At 37.8% G+C, this 22,906-nt stretch overlaps 1 protein-coding gene across 1 annotated transcript in view; it reads right to left on the reverse strand.

Annotated features, from left to right (window-relative positions):
• The window catches only part of Sil1 (Sil1 nucleotide exchange factor), a 116,145-nt gene that overhangs the window by 51,550 nt on the left and 41,689 nt on the right, over nucleotides 1-22,906 (reverse strand). Inside the window, exon 4 of the mRNA XM_090392971.1 lies at nucleotides 14,811-14,993. Coding sequence (XP_090249097.1) covers nucleotides 14,811-14,993 — 183 coding nt within the window. The remainder of the gene's footprint in view (nucleotides 1-14,810; nucleotides 14,994-22,906) is intronic.

The following is a 22,906-nucleotide window of genomic DNA, read 5'->3' on the forward strand; positions in this document are numbered from 1 at the left end:
ATATTACATTTTATACAGCTAATCTAATATTTTGACTAATTTCTTTCTTATTCCATATAAATGTATTCAGCTGATTTCCTACCATACCAGCTTTCCTAATTCCACTGTCTATTTTCATATTTAATTTACCATCTTCACTAAAATTTATGCCTAAATAGCTGAAATGTTTTTGTTTTTTTTTGTTCTGTTCTAGATTCTCCATTCAAAATGCAGTTGATGTTTCTGCCTATTTTCATTGTCTTTTTATTGCTGATTTTCATACTTTTTCATTTTATCATAGCAGTTATTCAATTTAGTCAGGGTATCCTGCAGACTTGTATTAGATTTATTTAGTAGAAGTCTACCATCATCTGCATAAAGAATAAAGCTGAGATTAACATCTCCAAATCTTCATGTCAGCTTTAATACCACTTTTTTTTCCCATAATGTCCCATTTACACCATATAACTAGCAAGTTGAGAATGCTTTTCTCTTGGCATATTATCATATGCCTTTTCCAGATCCTTATCATCCTATGACTTCTCCACTATTTTTCTTAAAGTGAAACTTTGATCCTGACCACCTCTTTTTTTTTTGCCTGAATCCAGCTTGTTATCTTCAAGCTTGTCTTCCATAATCTCTCAGCCATTTCTCAAGTGTTCTTGCATAAATCTTACTAAAAGCATTCAGTAGGGAAATTCCTCTGTAATTTCCCTTTTTATAGATTCTCATCTATAAAAAGGAAAATACAGCTGAATTCTCATTCAGTTGTATTTCTCTTTTTATAGATGAATACTATGAGAGCTCTACTCTAATCATCCAGAATTTGATTCTCTGACCAGGGCTTCAATATCTTAGCATTTTGGTAGAATATCATCTATTTCAGCTGCTGGCCTTCCAACATTTCAGATTTTTGATGGCTTTCTCTACCTCAAGTATTGATACACACACACACACACACACACACACTAGGGGCACTCTGCCCACCTGGTGCCTACAATGCCCAATTTCCCCCCCCCCCCACGCAAGTTTCGGGCTGGTAAGCTGGTAAGACAAAAAATGTGACAAAAACATTTCAAATTTCGGCTTATCTTTTTATATATATAGAGTAGATATATATATACTGCGGACTTCATCCTCTTTAACATTTTCTATCATTGAGCTGTCACTGTTTGTTTCATATAGCAATCTTTCAAAGTACTTCAAACGTCCAGAATATCTCTACTTTCAGTTTTCATGTCCCCTTTGTCATCTGATTCCTTTACCAGTACTATTTTTTCTATTTCTAAGCTTTTCTCAATATCCTCCAGAATATTTTGTCACTTTCCTGATATTTATTTTCTATGTTCTTACCAAAGTCATTCAATTACCTTGTTTAGCTTATATTTTTCTGTATTCTCTCATAGCATTACTAGTCTAACTTCAAAAGTCCATCATGGAGTTCTGATTTTTCTATCCTTGCAAAGAATTTCACATGTTTCTCTGAACAAATCAATGTTTTTTTGTTAGGGTCTGCAACCAAATCTCATGATGTTTGGTTCTTGTTTACAAACCCTTTTTTTATTTTTTCTTGAATATTATTTGTGTATTTGAGTCTAGTTCATCTCTGAAAGTTACTTAATTTATGTGTATATATACACACACACACGCAAACAACCATACACACTTCTTTTTAATATGATATTCAATTTTATCATGCTCAAAAATAAGTGGCAATCACTTCCTATTTCAAATCTGCAATATATTGTTGTCTTGAGCTAGTATGAAGATATCACTATCAACAATAACATAGTCAATGAAATGTATTTCTTGCATATTCACACAATTGTGAATTTGTGCACAGCTTTATATTGGAACATGGTGTTAGTAATGACTAGTCCATCTCATGATTGCACTATTAAAAAGAATTGGATTAGATGGTAAAGATATCAGGATCTTTGAAAACTCATATTGGAACCAAAGGCATCTGTTCAAGTTGATGACATTATTACAGACTCCATTAACATCAAATGAGGAGTAAGGCAAGGATGTGTGCTGTCACATCTTTTTAACATATACTCAGAAGCCATATTTCAAAAAATCTTAAAAGGAAGAGAGGAAAGGATTAATATAAATAATGAAATCATCAGTAACATCCAATATGCTGATGACACAGCTCTCCTGGGTGACAATATTCAGGATCTTCAAAATCTTCTGGAACTAATGAACAAAGAGGGTGAAAAAATTGAATTAAAAATAAATATCAAAACTAAATTCATGGTTATAAGCAAGAAACCCATTCTTAATTCAGCACTTTCTTTAAATGGGAAACAAATAGAAAGACGAATGACAAGTTTAAATATTTCAGATGCTGATTAAATGACGAATGCAACCCAGAAATGGAAATAAAAGTCAGAATTGAAATGGCAAAAAAATTTTTGGTTTAATTTGTAAAAATTTAAATTTAGAGCTTACAGTATGCATGGTTAAATGCTACGTATGGTCTGTACTGCTGTATGGTGCAGAAACTTAAAAGACAACATCAATAAAAAAATTTGAAGCCTTTGAGATTTCCATATACAAATGGAGAAAATCACATGAACTTTTAGATACCATAAAAAGAAGGAAAACTGCATATCTTGGTCACCTACTTCATAATGAAAAATATAAGATACTTCAATTGATTATAAAAGGAAAGATAAATGGAAGAAGATAGACAAGGAAGACAAAGAAAATCTTGGCTGGCAGACAAACAGTGGACTGGCATGAACGCTGAGGGACTATTCAGAGTGGTGAGGATTGCTCAAAATTTGCCAAGGTGGTCGCTGACCACCAATAGGAGATGGTACTCAAAGAAGAAGATACATTAGATGTTTTCCCACTTGGTTATAATATAAATTAAAGATACCAAGAAATTATATTCTGGTTTAATCCCTTATCCATGTGTAAGTAAACAAAGTTTGCATGCGAAGTAACTTGCCTTAGTATCCCATAATGCAAAACACATCCTTACGGGAATGTATATGCTATGCATTATCAGAAAAGTCACTACCACGACCAGTTGTGACCTTTATTGAGGTCTCATCAGTGGAAGCCAGACCCAGAAGTGATACCAAAATTGAAGTAATGCAGAAGTCATATTTCCATATACAAGTAGCCAAAAGGTGTCACACCTTATTACTTCTTCTGCAGCTATTCCCACTTAAGTAGGGTCGCTGTTTGTGGTGAGTCTCCTCCATAACTTCCTGCCTTGGGCTAGCCACATCCAAGTTTTTCATCCTCAAGTCCTCCACCACCATCTCTTCTTTGGCCGTCCATGCTTCCTCTTCCCCTGCACATCCATCTGCATGACTTTTCTTCCCACATACTCTTCCTCCATCCTCATCACATGACCAAACCATCTCAACACCTTGCCTCCTGTATCTTTGCTCCTAAGTTCGTAACTTTCACCGTTCCCCTTACAGTCATTTCTCAGATGATCCTTTCTGGTCACACGGCACATCCACCTAAGCATTCTCATCTCCGCTACCTCTATTCTGCTGATGTTATTTTCCCTCAGGGCCACAGTTTCCAAAGCATACATCATAGTTGGTCTCACTACTGTCCTGTAAATTTTGCCTTTTAGATTGATCGGCACCCTCTTATTACATAGCACTCAAGCAATCTCTCTCTCCAGTTCCTCCATCCTGCAACCCACTTCCTTCTCAGCCTCACCATCCTCTTTTATTGTTGAACCTAAGTATCTAAAGTCACTCACCTGCCTGATGACATTTCCTTCCAGCTCCATCTCCTGGCTGCCATCCACTTTGCAATACATATACTCGGTCTTACTTCTGCTCAGTTTCATACCTCTCTCTTCCAGTACTTTCCAGTTTGGCTACTACTTCTTCTCTTGATTATGCACACAGCACAATGTCATCTGCATACAACATAGTCCAAGGTGCATCTTCTCACACTTCCTCCATCACAATATTAAACAGGAACGGACTTAATGCAGACCCTTGATGCAAGCCAACTGTCACTGGAAAACTTTCTGTCACTCCCAGGCAGGTTCAAACACTTGTCTTCACATTTCTGTACATCTCCTGCACCAACCTGACATATTTCTCCGGTACCTTCTTCTCCCTCATACACCTCCAGACTTCTTGCCTTGGCACCCTATCATATGCTTTCTCCAGATCAATAAATACCAGATGTAACTCCTGTTACTTCTCTCGAAACTTTTCCATCATCTGTCGTACCCCCAAAGATAGCATCTGTGGCTGATCGACCAGGCATGAAGCCAAATTGCTCCTTTGCAATCTCCACCTCCTTCCTCAGTCTTCCATCAAGAACCCTTTCTAGGATTTTCATTGTGTGGGACAGCAACTTTATTCCTCTGTAATTCTTAGTCTTGTGCATCCCCTTTACCCTTGTAGATAGGGACAAGAGTACTTTTCCTCCATTCCTCAGGTATATTTTCCTGTTGGCAAACTTTCATGAACAGGTCCCACAGTAGGTCAATTCCCTCTTCTCCAGGCCTTCCATGCCTCCAGTGGAATCCTGTCTGGGCCCACCGATTTTTCATTCTTCATCCTCTTCATGGCCTCCTTTCACTTCCACTCTACTGATGTTCTGCACCATCCCCTCAGAAAGCTGCCCATCTTCTCTGTGAGTCCTCACATTTTCCTCATAAACATCTACCTCTAATCCAGAGAGAGTTTTTCCACTTGGTTATACTATAAATTAAAGATGCCAAGAAATTATATTCTTGGTTTAATCCTTTATCCAAGGCTCTCACTGACTCCGACTAATGAGACTGTAAAATCTCTTGATATGTGACTTCATAACTTGTGTTCATTTTTTGTTTAGGAGAATCTACTCAGAGAAATGTTAAATTTTGACTGAAATAATATTTTCCGTAGTAATCTTGTAATGAGCTTTAGTTAAAATAATGTGGCTCATGATGTCATCATGTTAAATCAGTAGGTCTAATTAGAAAAATAGTGAAAAATTCCAGGAATTGTCATAGATGGAAATTTCCAAAGATGCATATGCACAGAGAAACGGCAACCCTGACCTTATGGGTTGAAAAGCGAATGGGTTGAAATTATTGGACTTCTGCTGTACTAACAGCTTGTCCATAATGAATATCTTCTTCCAGCACCGAAAAGTCCATAAAGTACAGGGATACACTAGAACAAAGGTCTCTGATTGACTTCTTTATAGTCTCAGCAGACCTATTTTCCTCAGTGTTGGACGTTCGTGTGAGGAGAAGGGTAGAACTGTCAACTGACCACCACCTTGTTGTGTGCACTCTACGGCTTCAGAAACCAGATGCTACCATCAATGCTGGTAGACCTAAGCAGCTATACCGTGTGAAATGGGAGGCATTGCAAAATGAGGCAGTGAGGAAGAATTTTGCAGATGACATTTCCTCCAGGTTCAAAGGGATTCCCAAGCATACTGTAGATGTTGAGGAGGAGTGGAAGCTGTTCAGAACAGCTGGCACTCTCATGCTGTGGCAGAAAGCAACTCAGCGTGGCAACGGGCAGTGAGAAAAGGACACCTTGGTGGAACCAAGAAGTCAAAAAAACTGTATGGGCAAAAGAGGAGTCCTACCTAACATGGCTTAGGGTCAGGTCACCTGAGATGCATTTGCAGTATGCTGAGGCAGTAAAGCAGAAGGCTTGGGAATCCTTTGGAGAAAGATTAGACTCATCCTATGCAAATGCAAACAAAGTATTCTGGCAGACCATCCGCCACCTTCGAGGGAGGAAATCGCACATAGCGAGGGCAATTAAGGCCTCTGATGGTGCACTTTTAACAACCGAGAAGGATATCCTCCACAGATGGAGGGAATACTTTGAGAGCCTTCTTAACCTGGGTGGCCCAGCAGTTGTGGACATCCAAGAGGTGCAGATCAGGCCAATGACTAGTCTCACAGCAGAAGAGGTCCATTCAGCAATAAAATCACTAAAATCGGGCAGGGCCGCTGGCAGTGATGAAATTCGGCCCGAGATGCTAAAAGCCTTAAATCGAGACGGTGTTTTCTGGCTGACTCGAGTGTGTCAGGCTGCTTGGATATCTGGGTGAGCACCAAAGCAATGGCAGACAGGCATAATAATACCAGTCTTCAAGAAGGGAGACCAGAAGGATTGCAGTAACTATCGTGGCATCTCTCTGCTCAGCCTGCCTGGGAAAGTGTATGCTAGGTGCTTGGAAAGACAGTGCAGGAGCATAGTTGAGTCAAAGTTCCAGGAAGAACAATGTGGCTTTCGTCCTGGTAGAAGCACAACTGACCAAATCTTCACTTTAAGGCAAGTCGTTGAGAAATCTTGGGAGTATTCCAAGTATGTCTATACATGTTTTGTGGACTTGGAGAAGGCATATGACCGGGTTCCTCGGGATAAGCTTTGGCAAGTAGCACAGGAGTATGGAGTGGATGGCCAACTATTAGCTGCCATCAAGTCCCTGTATGAATGCCCAGAGTTTTGTGTCAGGGTAAACAGCAAAGTCTGAACCTTTCACAGTCTCCATTGGCCTCTGCCAAGGGTGTGTTCTGTCACCCCTCCTTTTCATAATATTTATGGAATGGATTGATAGGCACAGCCAAGGCAGTAAGTGTGTCAGAATTGGAAGATGTAGTATTGGATGTCTGCTTTTTGCAGATGACCTAGTTCTGCTTAGCTCTTCTACAGATGACTTCCAGCAGACCCTGGAAAGGTTTATAGCTGTTTGTGTAGATGCTGGAATTAAGAGCAGTGTGGCCAAAACTGAAACATTTGTGGTCTCAAGACAACCATCCCAGTGCACTCTACATGTAAGTGGAGTCCCAACGAGGCAGGTGGAGTAGTTTAAATACCTTGGGTCCATATTCACGAATGATGGAAAGTGGGACATAGAGCTAGATACTCAAATTGGCTTAGCAAGCTCAATATTGCAGGAGCTTGGCCGTTCGGTAGTATTGAAGCGGGAGTTAAGCCAGAAGGCAAAGCTGGCTGTTTTCAATACAGTCTATGTCCCCATCCTCACCTATGGTCATGAGAGTTGGGTAATGACCGAAAGAATATAGACACGAATCCAAGTAGCTGAAATGAGGTCCTTCGAGGGGTTGCGGGGCTGACAAGACTCGACATAGTCAGAAGCGCTACAATTCGGGAAACCCTCAAAACTCAACGCTGCTTCTCTATGTTGAGAGATCACAGTTATGTTCGTACGGGCACCTGGTCAGAATGCCACAAGAGAGGCTCCTCAGCAGGCCCTCTTTCCCCATGCCAGAGGGTGGGAGGCCACGTGGAAGGCCAAGGACTCGCTGGATAGATTATATCTGAAACCTTGGGTGGACACGTTGGGGAATCCCACTAGAACACCTGAGCTTGGTGGCAGAAGATCGTGACCATTGGAAGTTCCTCTTGCAGCTGTTGCCCCCACAACCCAATTAGGAAAGGTGGGCCTTGATGTATGCAGATGCACAAAGAATGACATCATCATGTCCAAAGATCAATACTTGACCATAGTAAAGAATTCTAAGAATTACCATGGATAGAGAATTCCAAAGACAAGTGAAGAATGTCAGCATGTCAGAAGGTTAATATGCGACCATTTTTGAGAGACGCACATATGCGAACAACAGAAGTCCATGCTTCTATATAAGACAACTTGTTTAGAAGGAATTTTGTCTTAGGGTTTTCTATTTCTTCTCTTTCCTGGATCCACCGACATGTTAGGTTCGCTGTCAGGAATCTAAAGAGAAACGTCATGAGTTCTGAGTCTTCTACCTGGGTCAGTCGCCATGTGATAAAGTATTGCGTTGTTCGTCTCAAAAAGAAAGAGCTGCGCATCACCACCATGTTAAAGGTCCAATAGGGCAAGGCATAGTCGACAACGCAGACAAGGAAGAAATTTAGCAGGAAAACAGGAACAAGTCAGCAAGCGGAAAGAAAGACGAGACTCACATGTGAATAAAAGGTTAATATGAAAGACCGTAACAAAAATTGTAAGTAGTGATAATACTGAACAAGAATATATGTCAAGAGTGTCCATGTTAATGAGATAATATATATTAATGTTGAATTAGGCTTAAACAAAGTATGCCTTATATTCAGTTAATGTTATCCTAGATTGTGAATTAACTTAGAGCTAAGGTTAGATTAGAAGGAATTGAGACTAGCAAGAGAATTGTAATGACTGTACATATATGTGAATCATTCTGTAAATATTTCCTTCTGACTTAATTAAATGGTTTGTGAACAACGCATTGGATTGATTCTGTCAATGCACTATCCTAAAAAAAATCCAAACCTGAAAAGAAGTTTATTGGGATTTATAATTAAGCCACGACTAATTTAATGTAAGGATATATATAAGTGGGGGAATATAAACGATATCTGCTGTCTTGGATTTAAGATCTTATAATCTCACACTCAATATATAGTGTAACTGGTTGGTGCAGTCATAAAACAAATAAATTTGCTAGATTATAGAGCGGTGGTCACCGAAGTGGTCGATATCGACCCCCAGGGGTAGATATAACATTGTTATGTGTTGATTCGGGGTCAGGGGTTGATAGAAAAATATAAGACATCATTGTACGGGTAATATTCAATTCGGTTAACTTGGATTACCTGCATCCTGAATGACAACGTGATTAAGAGTGAATTGTGGGAACAGTGACATGAATAGGACCTGTAAGATGGAGTCATGAAAATAGTTATGGAGGCCAATGATGTATGCCAAAATGACGTATTTACCAATAAACTATAAAATAAACAATTTAAAAACTCACATAAGCGTCTTTTTTTGCTTGTCCTGTCATAATTAATAGTAAAATAGAGGGGGTCGATAAAAAGTCAAGAAACTCTTGACGGGGTCGACGGTCAAAGAAGTTTGGCAACCCCTGCTATAGAGCATGACAAATAAGATACAGTAGAAATAGTTAAATGTCAGCAGTAAATAGTTAAGGCAGTCATCCATTCATGGATAATTAAGAGAAATTAAAGACAAAGTAGGGTAACAGAAATACAAAATGTATATAATATAACAAATGGCATAGTCTTAATTATTACAAGACCTCAATAAAGGTCGAAACCAGTCGGGGTAGTGACCTTCCCATAATGCATAGCATTACACGTGTCCATAGGGATATGTGCTTTGCATTATGGGATATAAAGGCAAGTGATGTGAGGTCATTAGCCTCTATATACATCATCATCATCAAATTCCTGCCATGTACCCTCAAGGGGTGCACAGGATATGACAGTACTACATGAAAAAATTACATCATTACTAACTTCCTATCTACAATTTTCCTCCAAATCAGTCTGTTACTTGTCAAGACTCCAACATTATCAGATCTTATATTTCTATCGTCTAAGGCACTTTGTACCGTATCAATCCACCTATATCTTGGTCTTCCTCTGAGTCGTTTTCCTGCCAACCTGGCAGAGAACACTTGTTTTGCTAATCTTTCCTCTCCCATTCTATTTAAGTGACCATACCATCTGAGATTAGCTCTGCTAACGCATTCCTGGATGCTGACAATGTCAAGTTCTTTCCTAATATCCTCATTTTTAATAAGATATTGCCATTGATGCCATCTGTTCACGCCTCTAATCTTTCTCAGGACTCTCATATCTGCGGTCTCTAGTCTTTGGTCAAGTGTTTTACTTCTGACCCAGCTCTCAGATCCATAAGTTAAAATTGGTTTGAACACTGTCTTGTATACAGCTAATTTAGTGTTCCGACTAATTTCTTTCTTATTCCATATGAATTTATTCAATTGACTTCCCACGATACCAGCTTTGTTGATTCTGTTGTCTATTTCTATATTTAGTTTACCATCTTCAGTAAAAATTGTGCCTAAGTAGCTGAAATGTTTTACTTGTTCCACAGGTTCTCCATTCACAACACAGTTGACATTTTCAATGATTCTGCCTATTTTCATTGTCTTTGTCTTTTTATTGCTGACCTTCATACCATATCTATTACAACAGCTATTCAATTTAGTCAGAGAATCTTGCAGACTTGTAGCGGATTTATTTAGAAGTATAACATCATCCGCATAAAGCAAAGAGCTGACATTAACATCTCCAATTTTGATATCAGGTTTAATACCACATTCCTTCATAATGTGATCCATATAGATAATGAATAACAGAGGGGATAATGTACATCCTTGTCTCACACCAGATTTAACATTAAACCATCTTCCTGTACTTCCTTCAATTCTAACTGCTGACTCACAACTCAAATAAAGACTAAGTATTGCTTGATATAATGCCCCATTGACACCATATAACTGCAGCGTATTGAATAGCTTCTCTCTTGGCACCTTATCATATGCCTTTTCCAAATCGACAAAACTTAAATACAGATCATTGTTATATTCCCATGCTTTCTCGACTATTTGTCGTAAAGTGAAGATCTGATCCTGACAGCCTCTATTTGGCCTGAATCCAGCTTGTTCTTCACCAAGCTTTTCTTCCACAATTCTTCTCAACCGTTTCTCAAGTATACTTGCATAGATCTTGCCAGGAACACTCAGTAGGGAAATACCTCTGTAATTCTCACATTCAGTTTTATTTCCCTTTTTATATATGGGTACTATGAGAGCTCTACTCCAATCATCGGGAATTCGTCCCTCTGTCCAGGCATTCTGAACTATGCAGTGCAGCCACTGTAAGACTCTCACACCACCATACTTCAGCATTTCTGGTCGAATATCATCGACTCCTGCTGCCTTTCAACATTTCAAGCCTTTGATGGCTTTTTCTACTTCAAGTATGGATATGTATTCCTGACTGCATGCCTGGTCAGTGTTTTTTATCACTGTGCTGTCATCACTGCTTGTTTCATTTAGCAGTTTTTCAAAGTAATTACTCCATACTTCAAGGATATCTTTTTCTCCTGTTTTCATTTCACCTTTATCATCTCTAATTCCTTTTACAGCACTCTTTCCTCCATTCCTAAGCTTCTTCAACAACCTCCAGAATATTTTGCCACCTTCTTGATATTTATTTTCTATATTCTTGCCAAAGTCCTCCCATGACTTTTGTTTAGCTAGTTTTACACACTCTTTAGCTTTCTTACATTTGTCTCTGTATTCTGTAAGAGTAAAAGCTGACTTATTTGCCAGGAACTTTTGATATGCTGTTCTTCTTTTCCTTCACTGCCTCTTTAACTTCCTGTGTCCACCAGGGAGTTCTGATTTTTTTATCTTTGCACACAACCTCACCACATGCCTCACTGGCAGAATCAATCAATGTTTCCTTCAGAGTTTGCCACTGAATCTCCAAGGTTTGATTCCTGTTCTCAAACTCTTTCATTTTCTTTTCAATAATATTTCTGTATTTTAGTCTACAGTTTACATCTGAGAGCTGCTCAACTTTTATTCGCTTTAAAACTTTCTTACATGTTATTCTTTTCAATATGAAATTCAATTTTATCCTGCTCAAGACTAAATAGTGATCACTTCCAATTTCAAATCCTCTGTACACTCTGGTGTCCTGCACCAGGGAGAAAACATCACTATCAACAATAACATAGTCAATGAGACTTTTCTTATTCCTAGCCTCTTCTCTCCATGTGAATTTGTGCACATTTTTATGTTGGAACATGGTGTTAGTAATAACCAGTCCATGTCCTGAGCAGAAATCCAACAGATATTTGCCATTATTATTAGCTTTGCTCTTTTCTCGAAATTTTCCCAAAATATTTTTGTATGTCTCACAATCATTTCCTACTCTACTATTTAGATCCCCAACAAGGACCAACTTTTCCTTTTTCATTGTGTCAGTTGCTTTTTCTAAAGCCTCAAAAAATTCCTCCACTTCTACCTTAGTAGAACCTTCTGTCGGACCATAGGCACAAATAAGTCTCATTGTCCAGTTCCCCATTCTCATATTTGCCCACATTACTCTACTTGAGACTGACTGCCATTCAAGAAGATTAGCCTCGTATTTTGTGTTGAATACTATGGCTACTCCTTTTCCTTGATTGTTATTGCCTGAATATAACATTTTGTATTTATTGCTCAGAAAGATCTCACCAGTTTTGGTCTTTTTTGTTTCAGTCACCCCTATTATGTCGATCTGGTACTTATCTAATTCCTCAGCTAGCTCCATTTCTTTGCCATTCAGGCTTCTTACGTTGATAGTACCGATCTTTAACTCTGGTGATGTTGAGTTGGGGTTTGTTTTCAGATTTGTTCCAGTAGCTGACTTTTCGCTGTTCGCCCTGGTTCCCTGGCGAAAACAACGGGGGCCTTGTTTAACCGGGCGACGCCCCAGCCGGCATGAAATTTTGTCATGTTGTACCATCATTTTTTATTTTGGTTTAACCAATAAGAATACAATTTGGTCGGCTAAATCCCAAATTGCCAGCCCATCCTCGTTCGTTCAGTATCAAAGTAGATACCCAACAGGGTGCACCACGAGAAGGTGAGGATTGGACATTAGGTCAGAAGCCGTGGTCGGTTCTCCGCATTCCTTTAAAGGCTATGTGGAGGTCTCCTCTCAGTTGCCAAATTGTGAAGTTTCTTCATTCACAAACTTTGTTTTCTTACACTCTAATACACTCGAATAAAGGATTAAACTAAGAATATAATTTCTTGGCATCTTTAATTTATAATAATAATGAGGGATAACAAACAACCTTGCTGTACACATCGTTTTACATCAAACTATTTTCTGTATCTAACTGCTGGCTTACAGTAGATATTGGCTATATGTTGTTCTGTATAAAGTTCCATCTAAACCACATAACTGCAGTATTACAAAGAATTTCTCTTTGCACCTTATGCTTTTTTCCCCCCCATATCTACAAAGCTTAAATAACGAGCATTGTTACATGCCCAAAATTTCATCTCTGTCTTCAAGTAAAAAGTCTAACTCCGAGAACTATCTGGCTGGAACTCAGCTTGCTGTTCCAAGTTATGCAATTTTCTTGGCCTCTTTGAGTATATGCTTACAAAGCTCATCTAGACCACTCCATTAGGAAATTCCTCTGCAATTTTCATACCGTTTCCTTTTTATAGATGGGTACTGTGGGACTTTAACTCCAGTCATTCAGAATTCGGTTCTAACCAAGCCTTCCTGAATTATGAAGTCTAACTATTAAATCTTTCATACAGTCAACTCACTCTATCAAATGCATAGGAAAGGAACCACAGGAATAATTCACAGGATAATAATTTACTACAGTGAATTTCTTTCAGCATGTCATTGTACCTACGGGGCCTTTGATTGAGACTTTTCAGTAGTACTTTGTCATAGCAGTGTTTGCTATATTGATTAAAATGTACTTTTGTATTTGAGCTTTGTTTGAATATTATTTACTCTATCTACATTTCCACTACATCACTTAACTCATAGCTAATCAGTTGTTTATCTTCACAAGCAGTTTGAATCCACAGGACAAGGTGGCAGAAAATAACTACAAAACATCTGAATAGAAAGTTAGCTCCTCTTTTTTTAGGTGGGAGATTAATTTCAATGCCCAGTCTGAGACCACACCCAGCTTACTGAAGTAGCTTGAAAAAGTTCATGTTAACTCTCCAGAGCAGGGGTTTCTGAAATATGTAAAAACAATAAAAACTTTAGCCTACCCACAGTACTAATATAAATGGTAATCAGATGCAAGATGAGAACTACAGGGGCCCATAAGTTATAAAAGGGTTTAAACATTTAACAGCTTTTATTTATTAATTATTTTTCTTCTTTGTTATAATGAAATACAGAACCTGTAGATTTTTTTTGATTAATTATGAAAAACCACATGTAAATGCCTTCCATTTTCATCTTCACAAAGATGGGTCCTTTCTATAGCATGTTCCATGACAACTTAATGTTTCTGGCTGTAGCACTAATGTTCTTCAGATGTTGGATTGTAAGGGGCTTATTTACATACATCTTATTCCTTCAGGTAACCCCATAGGAAGAAGTTTGAAGCCATCATATCTAATTGCAGATCTTCGCAAAATTATTGCTGATAACCACAGATAATCACAAAGTTGCACAATTTTGGTTTGTTGTTGGGTTGTGAACCTTTCCACGATTATTTCTTATATCCCTTACAATACCTGAAAAAATAAAAAAATTAATAATCGAAACAGTTATTTACATTTTAAACTCCACGACTCATGGGCTACTCTGTATATGAATGAGTTCAGTCTTCAGTTCATTTTTTTTTTCTGCACCTCAAATGTTATATACAATCTCACAATGTCAAATCAGGACTATTTCTGAATGACTAATGCTAGGTAACACTTGTGCAGAATAGTATAATATCTAGTTGTTGAGAATAGATTGGCATTGATAGAATGTCCTTTTAGCATTTGATTTTGTAGAAAAAATCCAGTTTTTCACTGTATATAACAATTCATCTGATGAAATGACTGTCCCAAGGTTTGCCAAGAAATTCTTCACAGACATCCATAGATATCTGAACTTTTCATGTCAATTTAGGAAGAACTTACAAAATTTGAGTATTTGTGGCTAGATCAGCTTCTTTGGTGTACCCTTCTAGCCTTTGCTTTCCAGATGTTTTGGACTGCTTTGGCCACAGTATGCCTAAGTTCAGAGACTCCTCAAGATCTTAAGGCTAGATTATTTGGGTTCATCAATTTGGAGAAAAAAAATTATGACATAATAAAAAAGATAATATTAAGACAAATGCCAAAAACTTGTAGGATATTCCTGAAGAAAACATCAAATCATATTTCATGAAAATACAAATACAGTCAACAACTACATTCTGATGGTAAGCATATAAAAGAAAGAAGCATGACGTTTTTTCTTATAAATCAGAAACTAAAAATTATAGAGAGTGTATTATCAATGTATGAACAAACAGAAAAAATAATTACAAGTTACCTGGTGTACTAAATATTCCATATCTTGCAAAATAGTATTTTTCTCTTCATCATTAGCTTTACTATACTTTTTAATGTGATCAGTTAAAATTTCTGCATCCGTTTTGATATCAATATTAAGTTCAGAAAATTCTTTCTTCAAGTCTTCAATAGTGCGAAATTTATCCCTCACACGTTTAATGTCCTAGATAAAAGTAGGATAATATTTCATTTATGACTTAGGCTTTATTAAAATGCAATCATGCTATGTTTCAGCAATTACATTTGAAAACTGATTTTAATAATTAGAGATGATTTTTCTCATAATTCCTCAGCATGCAACAGTCACTGGTCATACAAACAGTAAAATCATGTAATATTTTGCTATATTTTATATATTTTGCTAATTTGTAAGTCACATATACAAATTTACTCACTGTCAGCATCTCTAAAACAGGCAAAATTCTTTTAAAAAGCTTTTCCTAAAGTAAAGAATTTGCAGTTTCCATTTTGTCAATTGCAAAAGTGCTAATTTTACTGTTGCAGAGTGGAATAAAACTGAGCCTAATGTTGTAACAGGATAAATTTGAAATAAATTGCATGAAAGACTAAAAAACCATTACCTACACAGGATGACTTAGAAGGAATGTTTAACTTCAGGAGCATTTCTGCTATAAGTAAATACTTCTACTATATGCAGAAGTATTTTGAAGTAAAAACATTTCTCATAAAAGATCAGTGTGATACCAAACAGTTGTGGCTGTTTGAATTTTAAAAAATGAAAACATGTAATATAGGGTAAAGTGTTCATTCAAAAATGTTTACAGTAGGTTCTCAAAAATACAACCTCCTTCAATCACTAACCGTATATCACATGTTATGGCTCACAACTTTGAAAGAAACTAGAAATGTTTCTTGCTTGCTATAATCAGGAATTGTAATGTCTCAAATCATGCAGATGCTTTGTATGCTGAATTCAGTATGCTTTTTTTTGTTTTATAATAGAAATATGCCAGTAAACTGAATAACAGCAGTTTTCCAAACTGAAGAATTCTGAAAATTATTATTATTACTATTATTACGGGCAACTCCAGGGAGTCATTAGACTCATCGAGGGAGGCCCCAAATCATATTCATCACAACTATTTGACATTCATACAGTATCTATCATACCTCGCCTTAAACTCATTCACTGTCACAGCATCCACTACAGACTCAGGGAGCGCATTCCACTCATTCACTACTCTAAAAGTAAAGAACCCAGCTCTAACACCTTTACTAACCACACTTTTGCCCAGTTTCCATGGATGTCCCCTAGTCCTCCCACAACCAGCCCTGTTCTCAAAAATATCTTCTGAATTAATTTTATAGAAACCCTTCAGTAATTTGAATGTCTCAATCATATCTCCCCTCCTCCGCCTATCAACCAATTTTTGCAACCCACAAATCCTCAACCTGTTCTCATACGGTTCATTCCACAGACCTGCTATCATCTTGGTCACTCGCCTCTGGATCCTCTCCACCTCCTCCCCATCAAGAAGAAACCTAGGTGACCAAATCTGAGCGCAGTAGTCTAGATGGGGTCTTATCAAGGCTCGATAGAGAGGAACAATAACCTGCTTGTCTCTGCTTGTCAACGTATTCCTCAGCAACCAAGTGATTTGATGAGCTGTTTTGGTCACTTTTGCAATGTGTCCCCTAAATTTCAATTCCTTATCTACCAACACTCCCAAATCTCGTGCCTCATCAATTTTCTGGAGCAGGGTTCCACCAATGCAGTAATCTGCCGCCAATCTTTTCACCCCAAAGTGCATAACCTTACATTTTGCCACATTAAACTGACATCCATTCTCCTTAGCCCAGACCTCCAATCTATCCAAATCATCCCGCAAAATTTTGACGTCATCTGCATTCACTATTGCCCTACCCAACTTCGCATCATCCGCAAACAAATGAACTGTTCCTCTCAGATCATTTCCTAAATCATTTATGAACAAATTAAACAGCAGTGGTCCAAGAACAGATCCTTGTGGCACACCACTAGTCACAGGCCGTCTTGTGGACTCCACTCCCAAGTAAACCACTCTCTGATATCTCTCCGTCAACCACCCTCCTATCCATCTCACCAACCCCATGTCCATTCCCATATGCTGCAATTTACTGACTAGAATTCCATGTGGAATCCTGTCAAAGGCTTTGGCAAGGTCCAGCAGAATCACCGTAAACCCATTACCCTTATCCAGTTCAGCCGTCACTGTGTTATAATACGTGAGCAAGTTACTGAGGCATGACCTACCCTTCACAAAACCATGCTGTCCCCGATACAGTATCCCATTTTCTTCTATCCAATCTTGTATTTTCCTCTTGACTATTTTCTCTAAGACCTTGACAATGATTCCTGATATGCTAATCGGTCGGTAATTTACAACAGCAGTCTTGGAACCACCTTTATGCAGTGGAACTATTTTCCCCTCTTTCCACCCGCTCGGAACTAACCCAGACCCGAGACTCAAATTAAACATAATGGTCAAGGGTACCGACAATTCTTTAGCTGCTTCTCGTACAACACGAGCTGGTATACCATCCAATCCCACAGATGTATTGACATTGAGGTTATGCAATAGACTACTCACCTCCACTTCATTAACCACAATTCCCGTATAATCTACTGGTTTATTCGTTTCTGCAATGTCACCACCTGGATGATATACTTTTGCAAAGTGCTCACTCAGTAACTCAACTATCTCAACTGATTCAGTTACCTCCCCACCATCGGCATTCTTTAAAATCAATCTGCCATGTACATTTTTCCTTTTACTTGCTACATATCTAAAAAACTGTTTAGGATTCTCTTTAGCCTGCATGGCCAATGTTCTTTCGTAATCCTTTTTTGCTTTTCTTACCACACTCGTCACCCTTCTGGCCTGCGCTTTATACCGTTCATGTGCCTGCCGGTCACCCTTCTCCTTAAATTCCCTCCATAGTTGTTTCTTTTTTTGCAACTCAAGCTTAATGGTGTTATTCATCCATTTAACCCCTACTTGATTTATTATTCGGACTCTAGGTATACAGTCAGCCATTGCTTCATGCAAGCACTTCTTAACTACCTCCCATGCACTATCAACTTCTAGTCCTTGCAGTTGTACATGCCATGGCACTGAACCAATCAAACTCCATACTTTCCCGCCCGATAATTCCACATGTACCCTGTCTTAATTGAAAATTCTACACCTTTAGCCACCTCCCAAGTTAAGACCCTATGATCACTCTCACCGATTGGTGGCAATGTGGTCATATTTGTTACAGCCAAATCCTCAGATGTAATTACTAGGTCAAGCACTCTCTGACCCCCTAGTATTTTCCATTACATGCTGTCGCAGATAGTTATCCCTTAATAACCGCATAAAATCCAGTTCCTTCCTCCCATGTGTCCTCTCCTCACTCCAATCGATGCGACCATAGTTGAAATCTCCCATAATAATCACCCTCCTTCCACCCATTTCTTCTATTTGCTTGTGCATACTGTCACCACCATCTTTTCCATCACCTGGTCTATAGCAGCACCCAATTGTATATTTAGTTCTGCTAGCCACAATCTCACACCAAATGGCCTCAAATGTGCTCTTTTCTCTATCCTGCAATTCAACTTCTATTCTCCTTGGCTGGAGCTCATCAGCTATCATCAACAATACTCCTCCCCCCATTTTATTCTCTCTGTCATTCCTGAACACACTATACCCATCACATTCAATCCCACTAGTTATATCATCTACAGTCAGCCATGTTTCACTAATACCTATAACCTGTGGTCTAGAAGTGCCAACCATGGCCAAAAACTCTTCCTTCTTGTTCCTAATACTCCTAGTATTAGTGTACATGAATTTAAGACCCCCATTAGCCCCAACCCTACCTTGATGCCTTATATTAACTATCCCACTCTGATTTGTTGTCCTTATTTGCTCTGGCATATTATATTCATTCTTACATTCAACTGCCTCCATAAGGACTGTATCTCTACCCCCCCTAACAAATCTAGTTTCCCTGAATTTGCACATCCACTACATTCAGCAACACTTTCTCAAGTCTTCTTACACGGTAACCATTCAAATGCAAGCCATCCATCTTATATAGATCCTTTCGCCCATCAAACTCACTCCACACATCCACAAATTCCACACCACTCGTCATACATAACCCACGCATAAAGTCATTTGCAATTATAGCCCTCCTTTTAAACATTTCACTGTCATACCGTGGCAAAAGACTAATCATTCTAACTCTCTCACTCTTTTCTTTTGCTACCTCAAACAATTCATTCAGGTCTTCTATCATTTCCATTTTATCTCCTTTCAAATCATTCGTACCTGCCACAACAATCATTTCTTTCACCTTTTCCTTTTGCTCTCTAATAGATGCAGTTACGTCCTTTATGGTCGCACCAGGTTGGTACGATTTTGTCAAATCCTCTACTAACACACCTCGTACTAACGAGTCTCCATACAGCACTCTATCCTTCATTTTGTTCATGTTCACATTCATACGTCTATTTTTCCTGTCATACCTTTTATTATTGGTTGGTTCATTCAGTCTACTTTTGTTCATGCACTCTAGCTGCTGTTTTGCTCTTTCTATCGCACTATTCAACAACGCGATCTCACTCAATGCATCTATCTCATCTTTTTTGTTCTCTGAGAAACCATTTATACTATCATTCACACTCTCACAATTTTCATGTACAACCTTGCCGTTTCTTGTCATATCCCTATTTCCTTCATTCTGAAGGTTGACAAAAATATCACACTCACGATCCGAAATACACTTCAATTCCGCATTCTCCCTACATTTTCTACACACATTCAATCCTTTATCATCATCTAACCACACTCCGACCGCACTCCGCAAAGCGTACATTTCACAGCTAGTACACTGACTCATTTCTTTTATGCTACCGTTCTTTGATAACGATGGCGAACCTTCATTACTGGCTGCCATTTTCCTACGCACAGGTGCCATATTTATCTGTAACGTGTTTTGTCAAATTAAACGTTATAACACACCAAAAATAGACGCACTAAAATACGCAAGGCAAACAAAACAAAACTACACAATATTAAGTAATTTGTATCGATAACTGAAAATGATACTTATCTTATCTGGAGCTTGCACGAACACTACTCATTACGAATTCATCTAGCGGCGACTTCCCGACATAGATTATGTTATAAAACACTTTAGTACACTAACCACATTAATAAAGCTCTAATAATATACCAAAATTAAACACTTAAGTCCATTAAATTGAATCCAAAACACCAATAAATCAACAAAAAACACAAATCTCTCAGGAGCTCTCCGATAGCACGTCCGTTCACCAGCTAGCCTCGATACCGAAATGTTCAGCAGTTTTCTATAAATTACAAATGAACAGACCATTTCCTATAGTTTGTATTTCTTCTGAGGATGCAGGTGAACAAGATGTGACTGACTGAGGAAACACCAGAAGAATTCTTCTCGAGAAGGATTTCCATGTTCATAGCAGTTTGCAAATTATATTATGTAGAACATAATGAAGAATTCTATCCACCATGCACACCATGGTGTGAAATAGAACACCATGCACACTTTTAGTACCATGAACCCAGAGGGATGGCCAATCAAGTGGAATTTTGTAACTCAATGTTAATTACACTTACAGTGATACATCTTTTTCTCTAGAGCTCAATTCACCCATGATTATTAAAACATTCAGTTCATAAACATGGTCAAACAAATCCTTTGTGCAATTTCAAGAAGTATTTTGACATTGTTTTGGTCTTGACAAATGGTATGGTATCCTTTATAATTCAGTAGTCCATTTATTTTTGAATGGTCACCTTGCAGGCAATATTTATCTACATGGTGTTAGATCTGAAATCGGCGCCTTCAGGATTTTCTGACGTCACCATTCCAGACTAACAATTTACATAAAATCAAAATTACATACTTATCCTTTAGCAGAAAAAATGTGTTTTTTGTTTGTAACTACTTTCTGTATAATAATTTTGTGAATTTTGAAACTTATACCTGAGTGTCTAGAATAAATATAGGTCAGAAAAAAGGGCAGAATAAGAGAGAATTATTAACAAAATGCAAAAGAAAGAATGCGAACTATTCGACGACATAGGGCAAAGATCACCCTAAATGCAGTAAGGTCAGAAAAATACCTGAGGGCACCATATCTTTGAAAGTACGCTGACGCATACGTTCCCCGAACCAAGAAGTCCCGTATGTAAATTGGTGTAGTCACCCAAACGGAGACCAATGGGTGAAACGATGGAAAATTTCAAACACGAAAAGGTGGCGCTCTTGGAGAAGGTATATAACCCGTGATACGGAAGGAAATCCCTCCCCCCCCCGTTTTTTCTTGTTCCTGAAATTTCTCTTCGAGTAATCTTCGCTGCTCAGCTCTCATATTTGAGGGCTGACTTACGACAAAGTTCAGTATGTCACCGTAGTAGAGTTGGCAATATAAAATCGCAGGCCATAGTAGAAGTCCAAACTACGTAAAATCTAGGCAGAAGACTAGCGTCCAGCCCAACGAGCATGTGTAAACCACGTGGCATTGATATCGAGAAATCCAGATTTGAAAACAAAGGACGAAGGATGTCAAGGAAACCGAAGACAAAATTAGATAAGTACTCTCACTTATTCTAGCCTTTTTGAGATTGACATATATTTAAGAGAGTGGGATTTAAGATTGTATTACAGGAAAGAGTGAAAAGTTTAGATCTGAATATAAATGATTATTTTCTTGAGACGAACTTTTGGAACTTTCAACCCAATAAAGATTCTGTATTGATTGTTCTGAGAGAATTCAAAGAGTGTGTTAAAGTGCCTTAATGAGAAAAATGAATTGTAATTTTTAATAACATATACTGAGTTAATGAGGTATTGAGTTTTGCTAATAATCTGAATTTAATGTATAAAGTAAATTGTAAACTTAAAGTGTGACATGTTCTGAGTCATTGAGATATTGAAATTTTGCTTATATTCTAAACTTAGTGTTAAGAATGAATTGTAACCTTAAGTGTATTATGTACTTAAATATTGAGACATTGAAATGCTGATACTTTGAGGTAGAATACTGAAATTGATTAATGATTGAGAGTGAATGAGAGGTAATGATTTAACTTTAGAATTTGATAATCAATTTAATTTAATAAATGTTTGATTCTTTAAATGTATGTGTATCTGATCATGTTGACTGACTCTGACCCTTCATAAAAATCAAACCTGAGTACGTGAGATTGTGCAGGAATACCCCAAGTGAAAGTAAGGGCACGACTGCAAACAAGAATAAGATTAAGCCAGAGATTCCAAGTTTCTAGGAATTTAATTATATTGCTAGTAACACCTGAAATTCTATAGTTAACCTAAAGGTAGTGTCTATTCCTAACTTTAAGGCTCAAGCTGGCACAGTAAAAAATAAATTTGTTTGAGTAATAAGGATAATATATAGGATTCAGGAATGGGTAATTTTCTGGTGGCCCTTAAGGTTAAGCTAAAAAAATCATATAAGGCTTAGTTTGTTATTACTAATGTGGAATGCATAACTACAATGCAAGTCTATTCAACATAGAGGACATATGCGATAGAATTGATATTTGCAACACTAGTAATAATAATAAAGAAAGAAAAGGAGACAATTTATAACAAAGGCCCAACAGAAGACACCTTTCTTTTTTAACAATGGTTTTTGCAAGGCTGATTGCTGCAATTAGTCTTTGGGTGTACAGCATCACTATATTTCCAACAAAGAAATCCTCCACATTTTTCCATGTCTAGTGAAAACATTTTTGCCATTTCTCTATCCAGTGAATAATCCCCCATATGATTTCTGTGCTGATATAGCTCTTGATATCTTCACAGGTCCAGCTCCAATTAATGACTCGATAAAAGAGTCAGTCACCCTTACCATAATGCATAGCAATATACATTGCTGAAAGGAGGAAAATGCTATGCATTATGGGATACAGGGGCAATCTGATGGGAAGTTAGCCACTATGTACAAGTAACCTAGTTGTGAAAATACTTTACACACAAAACATTTTTTTTTCAAGCTTGGATCAAGAATTAAAT

Source organism: Typopeltis vanoorti, chromosome 5, assembly GCF_054136105.1.
Source record: "Typopeltis vanoorti isolate ZY-2024b chromosome 5, IOZ_Tvanoo_1.0, whole genome shotgun sequence".
NCBI classification, from domain to species: Eukaryota; Metazoa; Arthropoda; class Arachnida; order Uropygi; family Thelyphonidae; genus Typopeltis; species Typopeltis vanoorti.